This window comes from Cherax quadricarinatus, chromosome 93, assembly GCF_038502225.1.
Source record: "Cherax quadricarinatus isolate ZL_2023a chromosome 93, ASM3850222v1, whole genome shotgun sequence".
Taxonomy (NCBI): domain Eukaryota; kingdom Metazoa; phylum Arthropoda; class Malacostraca; order Decapoda; family Parastacidae; genus Cherax; species Cherax quadricarinatus.
This window is the reverse complement of record NC_091384.1, coordinates 984,465-1,002,393: the sequence shown is the minus strand read 5'-3', so window position 1 is coordinate 1,002,393 and position 17,929 is coordinate 984,465. Positions and strand designations below refer to the sequence as shown.

Genomic DNA, 17,929 nt, shown 5'->3' with positions numbered 1-17,929 from the left:
TATATATATATACGTATTTGGGTCACCCTGCCTCGGTGGGAGACGACCGACTTGTTGAAAAAAAAATATAATATAATATATATACATGTGTAGTGTGACCTACACAGTGACCTACGCAGTAATGGATTTAAATTAGATAAGTTTAGATTTAGAAAGGACACAGGAAAGTATTGGTTTGGAAATAGGGTAGTTGATGAGTGGAACAGTCTACCTAGTTGGGTTATTGAGGCTAGGACTTTGGGTAGTTTCAAATTTAGGTTGGATAAGTACATGAGTGGGAGGGGTTGGATTTGAGTGGGACTTGCACATCAGAGCTTATTTCTTGGGTGGCATTGAAAATTGGGTTGGTCAAATGTTTTGTTAGAGGGATGAATTGTAAAGGACCTGCCTAGTATGGGCCAACAGGCCTGCTGCAGTGTTCCTCCTTTCTTATGTTCTTATGTTTATACCTGGTAGCCCATGTGTTTATGAGACAGAGAAAAAGACACCAGCAATCCTAGAATCATGTAAAACAATTACAGGATTCCATGTCACACTCACTTGGCAGGAGGGTAGTACCTCCCTGAGTGGTTGCTGTCTACCAACCTACTACCAAGGACACATTACTTACCTTAGTGTATAAGTGGATGACGGGCATAAACAAGGGAGACATTAATAAAGTACTGAGGGTGTCGAACCAGGTAAGAACCAGGAATAATGGATTTAAGTTGGATAAATTTAGATTTAGAAAGGACATAGGTAAGTACTGGTTTTCTAACAGAGGTGTAGATGCGTGGAACAGTCTTCCCAGTGGGGTGATAGAGGCTAGGACCTTGGGTAGCTTTAAGAAGAGACTGGACAAATATATGAGTGGGAGGGGCTGGGTTTGATTGGTGTTGGGGGGTGCGGGAGTTGTTTCTTGAGTAGCTTTAGGTAGAGATCGTTTTGATAAGGACCTGCCTCGTATGGGCCAGTAGGCCTTCTGCAGTGTTCCTACATTCTTATGTTCTTATGTTAAAATATTTTCGTCCTTAGCTTATACTGTGGTGAATATATTTGTTGTAGGAAGTCTGAATAAATGAAGAACGGGTATAACTGAAAACCACTGCATTAGCAAAAGTTTAAAACAGGGCCCTCCTGTAATGATAAATATGTAACCTAATACACACACTTCCTCCAACTATGATTTTCATTGCCCAAAACACATTATAATTTACCTTTAGTATATCTTAGAAGAACTTCATATTTCCTATCTAGCCCTTGTCCATTAAAGAGCCCCAGAAGGATGACCTTGTTGCCAAAAAACTTGGTGGCATGAGAAAACAATTCAAAACAAAAATCCATGTAAACTTCTTCTTGAGCAAGGGATGACCACATACATTTTGCAGCGTATGACCCCATTTGGCGTGCCTGTGTCCAGAGACGCATCTGAAAACAAAATGGAAAATACATTCAACACTTTTTTTTTAAACACTGGCCATCTCCCACTGAGGGAAGGTGACCCAAAAAAACTTTCACCATCATTCATACTGTCACTGCCTTGCCAGAGGCGTGCAGATATTTATATAGCATTTTGATTATAAGAACATTAGAAAGGAGGAACACTGCAGCAGGCCTGTTGGCCCATACTAGGCAGGTCCTTTACAATTCATCCCACTAACAAAACATTTGTCCAACTCAATTTTCAATGCTACCCAAGAAATAAGCTCTGATGTGAAAGTCCCACTCAAATCCAACCCCTCCCACTCATGTACTTATCCAACCTAAATTTGAAACTACCCAAAGTCCTAGCCTCAATAACCCAACTAGGAAGACTGTTCCACTCATCAACTACCCTATTTCCAAACCAATACTTTCCTATGTCCTTTCTAAATCTAAACTTATCTAATTTAAATCCATTACTGTGGGTTCTCTCTTGGAGAGATATCCTCAAGACCTTATTTATGAATCTTAGCCCTAGGTTTCTCTTGATGCTTACCACCTTTAGGACTCAAGTTGGCTAACCAACTTCCCTTTAATCTGCCATCTCCATTACGTCTAAGAACTAACCTGAAACCAGTGTGGTGCCAGCTGCCAATTAGGTGTGCAAACATCTCCTGCTGCAAACACATCTTTCTCCAATGTTCTCATCTTGTCATCAACCAGCAGTCCACCATCATCACCAACTGTTAACTTGTTCCCTTCGGCATATATAACACAAGAATTATGAAACTGTTATGAAGTATGAAAAGAATGATTCTTGTAGTAGGGACCATGGGGGCATTGGTGTAAAATTAAAGTAAGCCCTCGTGGTCCATCAGCCCATTCTTATATTCGATTCTTATGACCAGAGTCTTTGGTAAGATGGGTAAGGAAGAAGGATGGGTAAGGATAGAAATATTGGAAAAGGGTGGGAGGGGGGAGTGAGGTAGGATATAAAAGGTAAGTGGCCCAAATTTTTATATATTAAACTAGGACTAAAACTACTTAATGATAAAAAATACACTATTTTACTTTATAAGTTTAATATATGCTATTGACAGGTAAGAGTGTAGAAAATATATATATACATGTACAGGTTTTGCTCACAGCTTACAGGTAAATAGAACTGGTTGTTAAAATTATTTATGTACAAGTCAAAATTAAAAGTTGCATGGGTAGGATAATAATCGTAATAAAGTTGGTAGAATTACCGACAATATGTAAAGTAAAAGGACACAAGTGCAACTAATGTGACATTTATTGTGGCAACGTTTCGCTCTCCAGGAGCTTTATCAAGCCATTACAAACAATACATGGACACAGAGGGTATATAAAGGCTCAGAGTGAGTAATAGCTTTTATATCCTTTTACTCATGTACGAATTAATTGCTCTACCATATTGTATTACTTTTGTCACTACCACTACTACTACTACTACTACTACTACTACCACTAGTGAACATCGAAATGGTACCTCACTAGTATTCACCTCACTCTGAGCCTTTATATACCCTCTGTGTCCATGTATTGTTTGTAATGGCTTGATAAAGCTCCTGGAGAGCGAAACGTTGCCACAATAAATGTCACATTAGTTGCACTTGTGTCCTTTTACTTTACAGGATAATAATCATAATACAGCAGAACGTCAAGCAATCGTAATAATAATGATGTAATAAGAGTTTACAGATACCACCAATAAATAAACATTTAGGGCAGACTTAAAGTAAGCCAGGGATAGAGGTATGTATATGTAATTTAGCTTAACCCAACCCCACCTTTCTTAATCTAACCTGAATTAACTTAACCTTACTTTAAATAAAGAAAATAAAATTTGAGTAAAAATCTAAAGTGTTAAGAAATTGACATTAAACACGTCACAAAAAAAAAAATGCACTAAAATGTACATTAGTTGGGTCCCACAGCAGAAATATGAACTATTTTTACTATATGTGATTTTTGTTTTCCTCTTTTAATATTTTAACATGCTGGCCGTCTCCAACTGAAGCAGGGTGACCCAAAAAAGAAAATTTTTCCCCATCATTTACACCAGTGGTATTCATTGCACGGCTTGCGAGCCACTATTAATAACAAGATATGCAGGCTAATATTACCATGTCTAATTTTTCTCATTTACTATATTGCACTAGCAGCTCAGTACTACTTAATTTAGTTGAGTTACGCTAACTTGCAGTAGCTGCGGCTCTCTCAATCAATGTGTTTAACCGAAGTGGCTCTCTTGCAAAAATTAATGAATAACACTGATTTACACTATCACTGTCTTGCCAGAGGGGCACAAATATGATAGTTTAGATGTCCCTCTAAACAGCAAATATAAATGATATAGCTTCCTCTTATTCACAAAGTACTATTGTACATTTACCCCATAAATGTACAATAGTATGTATTTTGTACATTTACCCCATAAATGTACAACAGTATTTTGTACAGTCTATGATTAGTGTATAAGTATATAGTGTACGCACACAAATAGCTTTTAGTCTATGGTACACCCATGAGTAATTTCTACAGGCTTTGATAGTGTGCACATGAGTAAGCTTTTACACACACTAGGATATAGTATACAGCCTCTCCTCACTTAATGACGGAGTTCCGTTCCTAAGACCACATCGGTAAATGAATTTACCGCTAAGTGAGGAGCATACTATAATGGTAGTAGGTTTGTGTCAACCATCTTTGATATTGTTTTAATGTCACTTTTGCATCATTTATAACATTTCTGGTATATTTTAAAATGTTTATACAGTAGTGTACTGTATATTGTATTAAACAGAGCAGAGGAAATCAGCTTTAATACACATTATTTAGGTATGTATACTGGTCAGAGAGCCCGTCGTAAGTCCGAATCGTCGGTAAATGAGTACGTTGCTAAGTGAGGAGAAGCTGTATATGGAGTGTACTCAAGGTCTAATACCTGACTATACAGTTGTATTATCAATACTGAACCAGAAGAAGAGGAAACAGAATTGAACAGCATCTTACCTGGTAAGAAAACAGAGACATTGGGTGTAACACCAATTGCTGACACAATGAAGTCACATCCATATACTGTTCCATTCGTAAGTTCTACGTAGACAGGCCAGTCCTCTGAATTGTGTAAAAGGAGGACAAATTGATGAACACTACAATGAAGTAATCTTAATGGAACACTCTACTCCTTAAGCCTAGCCTTACAATTATTTAAGAAAAATTTCCCCATATGTATAACTAATATGATCTATAAAAAATAATAATATACAATACTATGTAGAACAATAGTACAGTGCTATATGTAGAAAAGCGTGGAGGAGGGCCCTGCTTCATGGTGATTCACTAATACGGACATTTCAAATTATACCCAAAAATTCATTTGTAGGGTTCCTGATTCACTATTACGGTGTCTGCGCACCACCCATCCACTGTTTACATCCTCCATGAGCTCTGCGTCTCTCCTGATTATGTCTGGAAACTTTTCAAAGGTTTCAAGTGTTTTAAAGTTATCGCATATTTTCTATATATATTTTTTTTGTGTTACAATGACATCTAAGGGTAGTTGTGATAAAAAGAGGAGTCATATGCCAAATTAGAAGCAATTAAATGCAGTGAACAAGGCATGTCAATGACAATAAGCATACACAAATAACCCGCACATAAAAGAGAGAAGCTTCTCTCTTTTATGTGCGGGTTATTTGTGTATCGTTCCAGTCACGGTATTGTGCCTTTTTGTTATTTACAATAAGCATAATAACAATAATAATCTCTCTCTGGGGTACATTAAATGTTGTATATTACATTATTATAGATATTTTCATTAATCCATCTACGACATTCGTACATTCTACAAGATTGATGGACTGAACTCATCGACTCCAGGCTGAGGGACTGATTACCTCAAACTCCTCCTCTCCTTGCGCCTTCCTCTTTGTATTGGACTGATGAAGCCACTGTGTGGCGAAACGTTTTCTGAATAAAGATTCCCATATGCTGCATAAGTGTCTCAATCTTCAACTTGTCGGTTTTTCAAACCATTCATCACATACTAGACCTGGTTGGGAACGGTTCTCCATTCTGTCTCCAGGTTGTGTCTTGGCCTTCTCTTAACTGAGTTGCAGACACCCATTTCCAACTGTATATAGTGTGGAGGAAAATATTTCTCAAAGTCATTCAGCTGTGTTTGTTCTGAAGAATTGAGATATGCAACACATGGGAATCTTTATTGAAGAAACGTTTCGCCACACAGTGGCTTCATCAGTCCAATACAAAGTTGAAGTAGGTAAGGAGAGTAGAAGTTTGAGGTAAGTGTAAGCAACAGAAGAGACTGGACAAATATATGAGTGGGAGGGGCTGGGTTTGATTGGTGTCATGGGGTATGGGAGTTATTTCTTGGGTAGCTTTAGGTAGATGTCGTTTTGATAAGGACCTGCCTCGTATGGGCCAGTAGGCCTTCTGCAGTGTTCCTACATTCTTATGTTCTTATGACATTTTTTTTAAATTAGTATATAAAAAACACACTACATATCATATAAACAAAATACATACAAATATAGTAAAACAAATTAACGTAACTGTGAGGTATGGTAGCTAGGCGGGCTATCACACCTAATGACTTCCTATAATAAATACTACTCACCTCTCATCCTACGTTAAGATTACAAATATTTTAAAGTGAGTAATGAGTGTACTGTATGTGCATTTTACTTTGTCTTTCTTTTTGTGCCTATTTCTATTGCTAATGTAATATATGATAGTGTAAACATGTTATCAGGCATTTATATGAATTTAAAAATGAAAAAGAACTGTGATTTGCTGTACAGCAGTGGCCTGGGTGGGTGTGAGTTGGACCTGACTAGCTTGTGCTGCTGGGTCTGGTACAGTGCTCCATCCTTGAGTGGGGATGACCAGACTGGGTGGGTCATTGGGATAATCTGGGGGGTGGGTCATTGGTCTAATCCGGGGGGGGGGGACATGGACCTGCTCCGCGTGGGTCAGTAGGTCTGTTGCAGTGTTCCTTCTTTCTTATGTTCTTATAAGCAGGGCCCTCCTGTACCATAAAATGGGAATTCTTTTTGTAGTTACACTCGGATATGAGAAAATACTGTAGTTTTTTATTAATACACTGGCCATTCCCCACTCAGGTAGGGTGACCCAAAAAAGAAGACACATTTTCACCATCATTCACTCCATCACTGTCTTCTAGAGGCATGCTTGCATTACATATCTTTGCCATATCTCCACCCCTTCTTCAGAGTGCAGGAACTGTACCTCCCACCTCCAGGACTCAAGTCCAGCTAACTGGTTTCCCTGAGTCCCTACATGTTACCTTGCTCACACTCCAACACCACATCAGGTCATAAAAACCATTTGCCTCCACTTGCTCCTATTCATAGTATTTTATACTAGAGTATCATTAAATAATTTTGAATGCAGGAAATGTCACTAAATTTGTATTAAAAAATCTTTATACTATAAATACAAAAGAAATTTGAGATTCTAAGCATTGGAATCTTCTTAGTAAACAGCCCTCTTGTACATTCAAAATTTCTAAAACAATAACTATCATAGATATTACATTAATGAAATATATTTTCTAGAAGTCACCGAAGTTAGAGTACTTACCCTCCTCAGAATTTAATTTTGTTACTGTTTTTCCATATTGTTTAACAGCTGCAGGTTCTAGTATAGTCTTGAGCTCCACCTCCGTCTCTATGAAAACTTTGCGTTGGTGACAACCCTTCAATTCTAGTCCAGTATGCCAGTCTGGTCCAAGGGCTCCTCCCGGTACTGTTCTGCCACCCTTTCAAACATATTACTGAGTTAATTATTCCACTTAGACTACTATTATGCAGGATACTGCATTGTTGTAATAAATTTATAATATAAAGTGTTTGTAGTGTGCTGAAGATCCATTAAAAATATTGTAAGTGCTTAAGTGGACACAAATTGAACAGTAGACAGACACATATCAGATGGGGGACTGAGAGAGATGTGATGGGGGACTGAGAGAGATGTGACTGGGGATTGAGAGAGATGTGACAGGGGACTAAGAGATGGGTGTGCAGACACTAGCACTCTAGAGCTGCTGGAAAGATGTGCCGGAACAAGGTTGCTGGAAAGATGTGCTGGAACAAGGTTGATGGAAAGATGTGCTGGAACAAAGTTGCTAGAAAGATGTGCCAGAATAAGGTTGCTGGAAAGATGTGCTTGAGCAAGGTTGCTGGAACAAGGTTGCAGATAAGTAGTGTGTGGTTTTTTTGGTAATGCTTAGGCCATATGTTGTTTTTGGCAAAATTTTTTGTACTCTTTAAGTTGGCCCTAGCACTGGGCCTGGCCCTAGTATTTATGTGGGGCCTATGTGGGTCATGGAGACCCACTGCTGTGGATACGTATTTCATATGGCCTAACTTTAATTAACTAGTAGCAGTATACCAGCGAGCTATTTTGTAATATATGTGAAATATGTAGAAGGCAGGTTTTGTGTTGTATATATTGTACTTTCTCTTTCTTTCAACACACCGGCAGTATCCCACCAAGGCGGGGTGGCCCAAAAGAAAAAAACGAAAGTTTCTCCTTTCAAATTTAGTAATATATACAGGAGAAGGGGTTACTAGCCCCTTGCTCCCGGCATTTCAGTCACCTCTTACGACACCCATGGCTTACGGAGGAAGAATTCTGTTCCACTTCCCCATGGAGATAAGAGGAAATAAACAAGAACAAGAACTAGAAAGAAAATAACAGAAAACCCAGAGGGGTGTGTATATATATGCTTGTATATGTATGTGTAGTGTGACCTAAGTGTAAGTAGAAGTAGCAAGACATATCTGAAATCTTGCATGTTTATGAGACAGACAAAAGACACCAGCAATCCTACCATCATGTAAAACAATTACAGGCTTTCATTTTACACTCACTTAGCAGGACGGTAGTACCTCCCTGGGCGGTTGTTGTCTACCAACCTACTACCTAGGGTATTACCTGGAGTTTACCTGGAGAGAGTTTCGGGGGTCAATGCCCCTGCGGCCCGTTTATCTGGTTCTCCATGGGGAAGTGGAACAGAATTCTTCCTCCGTAAGCCAAGCGTGTCGTAAGAGGTGACTAAAATGCCGGGAGCAAGGGGCTAGTAACCCCTTCTCCTGTATATATTACTAAATGTAAAATGAGAAACTTTCGTTTTTCCTTTTGGGCCACTCCGCCTCGGTGGGATACGGCCGGTGTGTTGAAAGAAAGAAAGAAAGAGTTTATCTGGTCTTCCTGATAATCAAACCTAAAGTACCGACCACTTGTTTAGCATTTTGTGTAGGGTCACCCTGCCTCGGTACATGACTGGTATGTTGAAAAACAATCTTATTATGTTCATGTATTGTATTGATAAAGCCACTGGATGGTGAAACTTCTACAAATAAATATACCCAGATATTGTGCATGTGTCTAATTCATCAATCCATAATTAACTAGATGATGTTTTGGTAGATCCAAGACAATCAAGTTTTTGGCAAAAACAGCTAAGGAAAAAGTGACGGTGAATGTGTTTTGTTCTTAGGGTCATCAAGCATCGACTGAAAAAAAGACAAGTGTTGAATAAAATTAAGAGCTCAAATATTAATAGCTGTAAGACCACCTACATAAATATCAGTACAAGAGTCTTCAGTACAAACCTCAATCTTATCTACAATGTACTTCCTTCTCTTGACTGGTGTAATACTCTCTGTTTTCTCCTTATCCAATTCTGGCCTAAGAAATTCTGCAGCCCCAGCATCAACGAAATTTGCTGTTGTGTACTTATCCTTGATGGCCCATATAATCTGTATTCCTGCAACAAATGAGAGAAATAATCTCCAAGTAAAGATACACTGCACATGAGTCTAAAAAGTGTTACACTGTAGAAAAGCATCAAAAATTGGGATCAAGAAGTTAACTGCACAGGAACCTCTATAAAATGTTTCAGCAGTAATTTATAATTCAACATCATGAGGAATGTTTGAACTGGTGGTAGTCATTACTAGACTTATATGCATAGCCAATGAGCCAACTCCATTCATTATGAAGGTTTAGGAGACTTATTTATATATTTATACAGTAGATCATGGATTATCTGGCACTTCTGGGGGACAGAATCATCACATCATTTATTGTTCCCTTTGTTCTGCACATTCCGAAATGTCGTCATAAGTTTCTTTCTCTCTGCGAGTTATTTGTGTATTGTTCCGGGCAGGTTATTGTGCCTTGTTATTCTTTGTATTATCAGTTTAGATGGAAGATCAAACCAAACCACTGGATAATGTTGGAAGCTGAATAACTGAGAACAGGATAATTAATGCTCTACCATACTTGACAATGCAAATCTTGTTAAATATCATAAAATACTGTAAGTGTATCAGGCAAACAAAACAGCACTGATGAAGCTATGCAGTGTGTCCATGTGTGCTGGCTGAACCTTTCTAGGTGAAGCAATGAAGGCTCAATCCTCCTTCCAGTAATAGAACCACCACCCTCAATGATGAGAGTTGCAAGTCTGACCACCAACTATGCTGGGTGAGGAAAAAATGCTTGTGTATAATTCAGGATATTTATTAAATTCTTGAATAAATATAAATCCTTTAATATCCTTTAATAAATCTCCTGAACTATACACAAGCATCCTTTTCCACAATTTGTTGGTGTCACCAGACCATTTTCAACCTATGTTGAGTGATTTTGAATATACACAGTGATCTGTAATGTACAGATACATCCTCCAGGTAGACTCCAAGTAAACCAGCAAAATGTTGGGTAAAGGGACTAATGTGTCATATTATCATGGCAATGTTTTGCTCTCCAGGAGCTTTGTCAAGCCTTGACAAAGCTCCTGGAGAGTGAAACGTTGCCACAATAAAATGTCACATTAGTTGCACCTGTGTCCATTTACCAAACAGATGCGAACTGCTGAGTCCTTCCCTCAAGACTCCATAGATACACTAAACACAACTCGCAAAACCTACAAGAACTTACCTGTGACTTCATAAACCATTTCTGTGGCAATGCCTCCATTTCCAACAATGAGAATTCTTTTTGCATCTTTAATACGAGACTGGAACTGCTGTGCTGACTCTGTATCTCTTATACAGACAACATGTGGACTATTCTCTACCAGCTTGGGACTGGCTCCAGAGCAGATGCATAGCTTTTCATAGGAGAAAACTCTTCCTGCAGATGTGTATACATGCTGCAAAATTCATATATAAATTGCTAGGTCAAACATGTTCATAAATGCAGAACAGTGTACCTATATCATTACTATTCATGAAGGAGGGGTTTGGGATATTACTGTTTGGAGGGACATCTAAACTGTCATATCTATGCATCTCTGGGAAGAAGGTGATAGTGTGAAAAATGGTGAAAGCATTTCTTTTTCGGGTCACCCTATCTCAGTGAGAGATAGCCAGCATGTTAAAAAACATTAACATGGTGTAGTAATGAAGTCTGATCCAAGGAGAGAGCAGCTCCATTTCTTCAGAACAAGAGCTCTTCCCTGGCATCAAAGCACCCATCTCTTAGAGGGCTACAAATATGAAAGATTTAATGTACTGCAGTTAAATAGTATAGTATTTCTCAATGTTATTCCTGTCATCACTACAAACATATCAATTTTTTTAACACACTGACTGCCTCCCACTGAGGCTGGGTGACCTGAAAAAGGAGAAACACTTTCATCAGCACTTACTCCATCGCTATCTTGTTAGAGGAGTGCCAATACTACAATTCAAAATACAGGAACTCCTTACTTAACGACCTACCTGTTTAACGACAGCTCAGACTTACGACCAGTTCTCCAATCAGTGTACTAGATGTGTATGTTACTTTTTTATTATTTTTTAATGCCTAATTCTATTTTTAATATACTAAAAATGTTGCAAATGGTGCAAAGGTGACATTAAAACAATATTTGAAGATGGCCGACACAAACCCACTACCAGTACAGCATGCTTGAGGTATCAGTAAGAGGCGGCTCCTCGCTTAACGACCAATTCGCTTACCAACCTACTCTTAGGAACAGAACTAGGTTGTTAAATTAGGAGTACCTGTATATTAATATTGAACTTACTTATTTTGTAAAAAATTTCAGATCTTTTTCAGCTTCCTAAAAAATGTGCAAATCTATTTCTGTTATTCATGTGTTCTAAATTAATAAACTTGTTTTTTCAATTTACTTCACCTGTTTCTCAGCATGAAGGCGAACAACAGTGTCTCTTACGACTGTTACATTTGGGCAGTTATTCTCAAGTTCCTCTGCTGGTCGTTCTTCAACATCAAAGGCATCCAAGGTTTTGGTTAGAGGCAAGACGTTTGTAACTGCCTTTATAAGTGATGTGGCAGTAATAACGACAGTCTTGGCTTCAGGGTGCAAAATATATAACTGCAAAGATGTAACATTCATTATTATTATTATTACTAGTTTCATAATTATTATTATATTAATGGAAGCACTAAACCTTTAGAATTCAGAAAGCAACTGGGGAACAGGAATTAAACAGGTTTGATCAAAGGAAAGAGAAGACATGCCCAACTCCTTGGATCAAGAGTCTCTCACTGGCATCAAGGAGCCTCCCTTGAGAGAAGTTAGGTCAATGAGAGAGATGTCTTAAAAAATGTCCCCCTTTTCATCTAACAATAAGTAGGTAACCAGTTGTTAGTCCACCACTGTAAATTACATCTTGGGCAGGGTGAGAAACTCTGTCAAGTGTTCTTATAATTACTGCCCTTATTAACTTAGCAGTAAATACAAATTATAACAAGAGTAATGTATACATCTGTATTTTTGGATACAATTCTAAAAATGAAAATTATTATTATGTATTGCATGACTATAGGCTTTTTAATACAGCCTCTCCTCACTTAACAACAGAGTTCCGTTCCTAAGACCACATCAGTAAAGGAATTCATCGCTAAGTGAGGAGCATACTATAATGGTAGTGGATTTGTGTCAGCTGTCCTTGATATTGTTTTAATATCACCTTTGCACCATTTATAACATTTCTGGTATATTTTTAAATGTTTATACAGTAGTGTACTATACTATATATTGTAATAAACATAATAGAAGAAATTAGCACTAATATACACTATTTACGTATGCATACTGATCAGAGGGCTCGTCATAAATCCAAGTCGTCAGTAAACAAGTATGTCACTACGTGAGGAGAGGCTGTATATGATACAATCAACATGAATATAAAAAGGTGGCCTGGTGGCTAAAGCTTCCGCTTCACACACGGAGGGCCCGGGTTCGATTCCCAGCGGGTGGAAACATTTCGACACGTTTCCTTACACCTGTTGTCCTGTTCACCTAGCAGCAAATAGGTACCTGGGTGTTAGTCGACTGGTGTGGGTCACATCCTGGGGGACAAGATTGCGGACCCCAATGGAAATAAGTTAGACAGTCCTCGATGACGAACTGACTTTCTTGGGTTATCCTGGGTGGCTAACCCTCTGGGGTTAAAAATCCGAACGAAATCTTATCTTATCTTATCTAGAGCATACAATAGTTACAAATAAAAAATGTTATACTATAAGTACAGTGGACCCCCGATTTACAATATTATTTCATTCCAGAAGTATGTTCAGGTGCCAGTACTGAACGAGTTTGTTCCCATAAGGAATATTGTGAATTAGATCAGTCCATTTCAGACCCCCAAACATACACATACAAACGCACTTACATAAATACACTTACATAATTGGTCGCATTGGGAGCTGATCGTAAACCGGGGGTCCACTGTAGTTACAAAACAGGTATAAGCTATATTTGAAAAGCCAATTATTATGTAGAGCATTTTGGCCATTCTTAAACTTTGACTTAATATTAGAATTTAAAATCAAGACACAAGTAAATAAAATAATGAGTTAAAAAGAAATAATATATAGGTAAGTTCTGGATTACTTGAAAGTTCACACTGGTACAGTACATGTATATATGTAGAAAATATGCAGAATATAAACTTTAATACAGAGGGGCCCTGCTTATAAAGCAGGTTAGTTTCTGAGTTACTGGTGCAAAATGAACGATAGCTTTTTCTCACTTTCAAATGCATATAAAAGTCTGATAAATGTTTACACTATCATATATTAAGTGAGCAATAGAGCTAACCCTAAAAAGTGCATATACAGTAAAGTACATACTTTACTTACCTTAAAATATTTTTGTTCTTAGCTTATAGTGAGTGGAGAATATATTTATTGTAGGAAATCTGAATAAATGAAGAATAGGTAAAATTGAAAGTGTCTGTACATGTATTACCAAAACACTGTAAAGCAAAGTGCTGTAAAGTGGGGCCTGCCTGTATATGCACTTGCATTATTCAATTCAAAGTTTATTCTCTATAAGGATTACAATGCTGAGTTTACAGAAATTTGGTTAGTGTTTGGTTTACATGTAGTAAAATTGTGATTACAGAGTGTACCACTAGAATGCTTAGCATGGCTAGGCATTTCGGGCATACTTTATGGCTAAAATACCAGAAGAAAATGATAATAAATCATATTTTTCAGACAAATGTACCAGACAACTGTTAGTATATTACAAAATATTCAGGGAAAACTAATACAGTAGACAGGGACAGGCTGTTTGACAGGTGAGAAACAAGAACTCAGAGACACAGTTGAGAGTTAAAGACACAAATGAGGATAGGATTGTCAGGTAGTATTTCTTCAGCCTGAGGATGGTCGGGAATTGGAATGATCTAGATGAAGCAGTGGAGGCAGGCTCCATGCACAGTGTTAGGCACAGGTATGACAGAGCCCACGAGGCCATGAGTGAAATTGGCAAGTGGCAATTTAAGAGGCAGGGCCAGGAGTTGAGATTCAACCCCTGCCAAAAAAAAAAAAGGCGAGTATAAGGTGAGACTTACATGTTCAGCGCATGTAACGCCTGCTATACCTCCTCCCACAATAACATATGTATAGTTTTCTATGTCTTCCATTGAAATCTCTTCTTTCACAAGATACTCACTTCTTTCCTTCAAAAAAAAAAAAGAAAATATTGAGAATTACTGTTCTACTGGTTCTGTATTACACTAGAATATTAATGAAAATGCTAAGCTAGTAAGGGTCATTTAGTACAACATGGGGAGACGAAAAAATGGTTCAGGAATTATTATTATTATTACTATTATTAGCAAATAATTATACAGTACAGTGGACCCCCGGTTTACGATCACCTCCCAATGCGACCAATTATGTAAGTGTATTTATGTAAGTGCATTTGTATGTGTATGTTTGGGGGTCTGAAATGGACTAATCTAATTCACAATATTCCTTATGGGAACAAATTCGGTCAGTACTGGCACCTGAACATACTTCTGGAATGAAATAATATCGTAAACTGGGGGTCCACTGTATTAATAATGATTAAAATAAAATAATAATAATGATAATTATAAATCTTTAATAAGGTTATATACAATGTAAGGTACTTTTTCTTTATTCATAATTTTTGTATTTAGCATATTCTTGTTCAATATAAAGTTGAAGATGATTTCATTAGGATTATTAACACAGGAAGATAGTAATCAAAGAAAGCCAAACAGTCTGGTTTATTTTCATTAATGCTTTTGATCCTGTTCCCCAGAAAGCCACCAACAATCAAATGACTCCCAGGTGCCTAAGAGAGCATGGGCAGCAGGTCTAAAGAAACATGCCTAATGTCTCCATGAACCCCAGGATCGAATTCGGGTCCTTCAGTTGCAAGCATGAGGCAGTACTATGCAAGCCAACAGAGTCTGGCATGGTCTCTGATGAACAGGACAACATATTAATAGATCTTGGGCTTTCGGGACAACCTGACAATCTTCGCAGAGTATTGTCCAAGACCCCAAATTCTGTACCAGACAAGGCGAGATATATGGGCATGTTGCCATATACCTGCTGTCCTTGTTTACCTAGTAGTAAACAGTAGACTGCTGTGGGTGGCATCCTGAAGAAGAGGACCTAAGGATTACAATGAAAATAATATACTATATATATATATATACGTATATATATGTGTGTAGTGTGACTTGCAAATGTTAACCTGTGTTAGTAATCCAAATAAAGTTGCCTTTTTCAACTTTACACTACTGTACCAGTAAGTCAAGAAGACAAACTGTATGCAGATTATTAACCCATGATGGCCAACTTTTTCTTATGGACAAAGAAAGCTAAACCCAAAGAGGTCATGTACAGCTACTGTGGAAGAGCAAGCAAATTGGTCTGATTCAGAGTTCAATTAAGCAGTGTTTCTCTGGCTAGTATTTTATCCATAGTGGTATACATTACAAACCAACCTGGAAAAATACCCTGACTTTGCCCACTGTAAATAACTCATTGCCACTTAAAACTGTGTGTGTGTGTGACTTAATTCATGTCTGCATAAATAATTCATTATGATTGTAACCAGATATAAACATGTAAATACTAGTTCATTACCATTGTAACTTGTTCACCAATCAAAACTTTGTGGCCCGGTCTCTGGACCAATTATGTACCTCTGTAATATTTTGACTACCGCCCACAGGATGGGTATGGGGTGCATAATAAACATATTAAACTAACTTTGTCTGGCTTTAATTCGCACATCTCCAGTAAAATTATCACTGAGCACCTCAGGTGACCTACTGTATTATAGAAAACAATGGTAAACCTATTATAAGATTTATCAAAAATAAAAAAAAAATTATTTTAATATACAAAACAGTACTGTATTAACAAAAAGAACAAGAAAGTGGAAAGCCTCTAGAGGATTACCATACAAAACAATGTAAAGCCTTAAAATTATATACGAGGCTTCTTCTTATTCAGGATAAGCGCAATTTGCTAGGCCCCGACTAACGCACTTACAGTGTGTGTGAAATGCTGGGCCTGTTTCCTTATATCTGTTGTCCCTGTTCACCTAGCAGTAAGTAGGTGCCTGGATGTTAGTCACCTTACACCTTCTGTCACTGTTCACCTAGCAGTAAGTAGGTACCTGGGTGTTAAGTGACTGGTATGGGTGGCATTCTGTGGGACAAAATTAACCTAAGTTATCAGAAATGCTCTACATAAGCAGAAGCTTTCTATATAGTGTACCAATAATGTCAGTCAGGTCTATATAACAGATGTATCACTATAACTACTTGTTAAGGGTTGTGACACTGACAGTTTGCACAGTATAGTGAGTGAGTAAAGAAAGAAGAGAAAAGATAAATGAAAAATGAGAAAAGAAAAGAAAAAACTAGACTAGAAAAGAATAGAAAGCATGTAATGTAAAGTAAAGAAAAGTAAACTTCATTTAGGTACATGTACTCATAAGTACAATTATCATACATAGTGACATATGTGCAAATTACCCACGAGGATAACCCAAAAAAGTCAGTCAAAGTGACTTATTTCCATTATGGTCATTGTACGGGGAAGACATTGCCCAAAGCTGTACCATGAAAGAAAAGCGAACAGTAATCTTTTTTCAAACAGAAACAGATACTAGATGTTCCCAACTAAATCAAGTAGACCTCTTGATATAATAACAGCACAATTGTAATATTATAAGATCCTCATTATACTGCATTTGTGGATATTTTTCCATCGTGTTGGTAATTTATACCATTTATCTGTAGGTAGACCTCTTCCTCCCTCGCCATACCCCAGCAGGGCAGGATGCCCACAGTCCCCACACCCTCACCTGAGTTTAACAACCACATACCCACTAAAACCTGTTAAAGAAATATCCACAGAGCGGAAAATGGAGCTAACTAAAAGTGCGCCAACTGTAAATAACTTCATTTAGGCACAGGTATATATAAGTACAATTATCATTCAGTGTAAATTACCCACCAGTATAACCAAAAAAAAGTCAAAGTGACTTATTTCCATTAGGTATACCTGGAGTAAACCTGGAGAGGGTTTTGGGGGTCAACGCCCCCATGGCCCAGTCTTATTTACATATTTATATCTGGTTACAATCATAATGAGCTAGTAATCTTATTTAGGCATGGGTATACATGTACAATTATTATACATATAAAATATAGAAAACACACAAAACCAGGAAATTTGTGATTGATGTTGAGGCAAAAATGAGACGTCAACTCTAGGAAAGTTTCTGCTGTGTCACATTGGTGGAAATAAAGATTATTATTATTACTTTTAAGACCACCAAAACTTGCACTTTTCTTGCATAATAAAGATGTTAAACCTAAGTCCTTGTTGGGGATATTTATAGCCACTAAAACTTGTACTTCTTGTTGGGGTTATTTAGGGCCACTAAAACTTGTACTTTTTGTTGGGGTTATTTAGGGCCACTAAAACTTGTACTTTTTGTTGGGGTTATTTAGGGCCACTAAAACTTGATAGATCTCACTAAAAGTCCAGTTTTAGTAAGCCCTAAATCCCTGAATACAGAAAAAAGATATTGACTTAATCTGAGGTTGTGTAATAAGTAAATTTATTTAGGCACGAGTACACATAAGTACAATTATAATACAGAGTGTAAATTATCCCCCCCCAT

General features: G+C 37.6%; 1 protein-coding gene across 4 annotated transcripts in view; it reads right to left on the bottom strand.

The window, feature by feature from the left end:
- Positions 1 to 17,723, bottom strand: part of Pyroxd1 (pyridine nucleotide-disulfide oxidoreductase domain 1) — a 30,418-nt gene extending 12,695 nt beyond the window's left edge. For 2 of the 4 annotated variants that reach the window (XR_011394645.1, XM_070104575.1), the window contains exons 1-9: positions 17,567 to 17,723; positions 14,319 to 14,426; positions 11,627 to 11,827; positions 10,423 to 10,636; positions 9,090 to 9,244; positions 7,054 to 7,231; positions 4,441 to 4,545; positions 2,029 to 2,159; positions 1,197 to 1,407 (exon numbers count right to left, since the gene is read on the bottom strand). Coding sequence is in view for 3 of the 4 variants with exons in the window: in XM_070104575.1 (XP_069960676.1) it covers positions 1,197 to 1,407; positions 2,029 to 2,159; positions 4,441 to 4,545; positions 7,054 to 7,231; positions 9,090 to 9,244; positions 10,423 to 10,636; positions 11,627 to 11,827; positions 14,319 to 14,390 (1,267 nt within the window). In the remaining variant the exon portion in view is untranslated. Of the gene's footprint in view, positions 1 to 1,196; positions 1,408 to 2,028; positions 2,160 to 4,440; positions 4,546 to 7,053; positions 7,232 to 9,089; positions 9,245 to 10,422; positions 10,637 to 11,626; positions 11,828 to 14,318; positions 14,427 to 16,284; positions 16,444 to 17,462; positions 17,491 to 17,566 lie in introns of those variants that run through there. The other 2 variants (XM_070104576.1, XM_070104577.1) reach the window with 2 other exon arrangements.
- Positions 17,724 to 17,929: the final 206 nt, after the last annotated feature.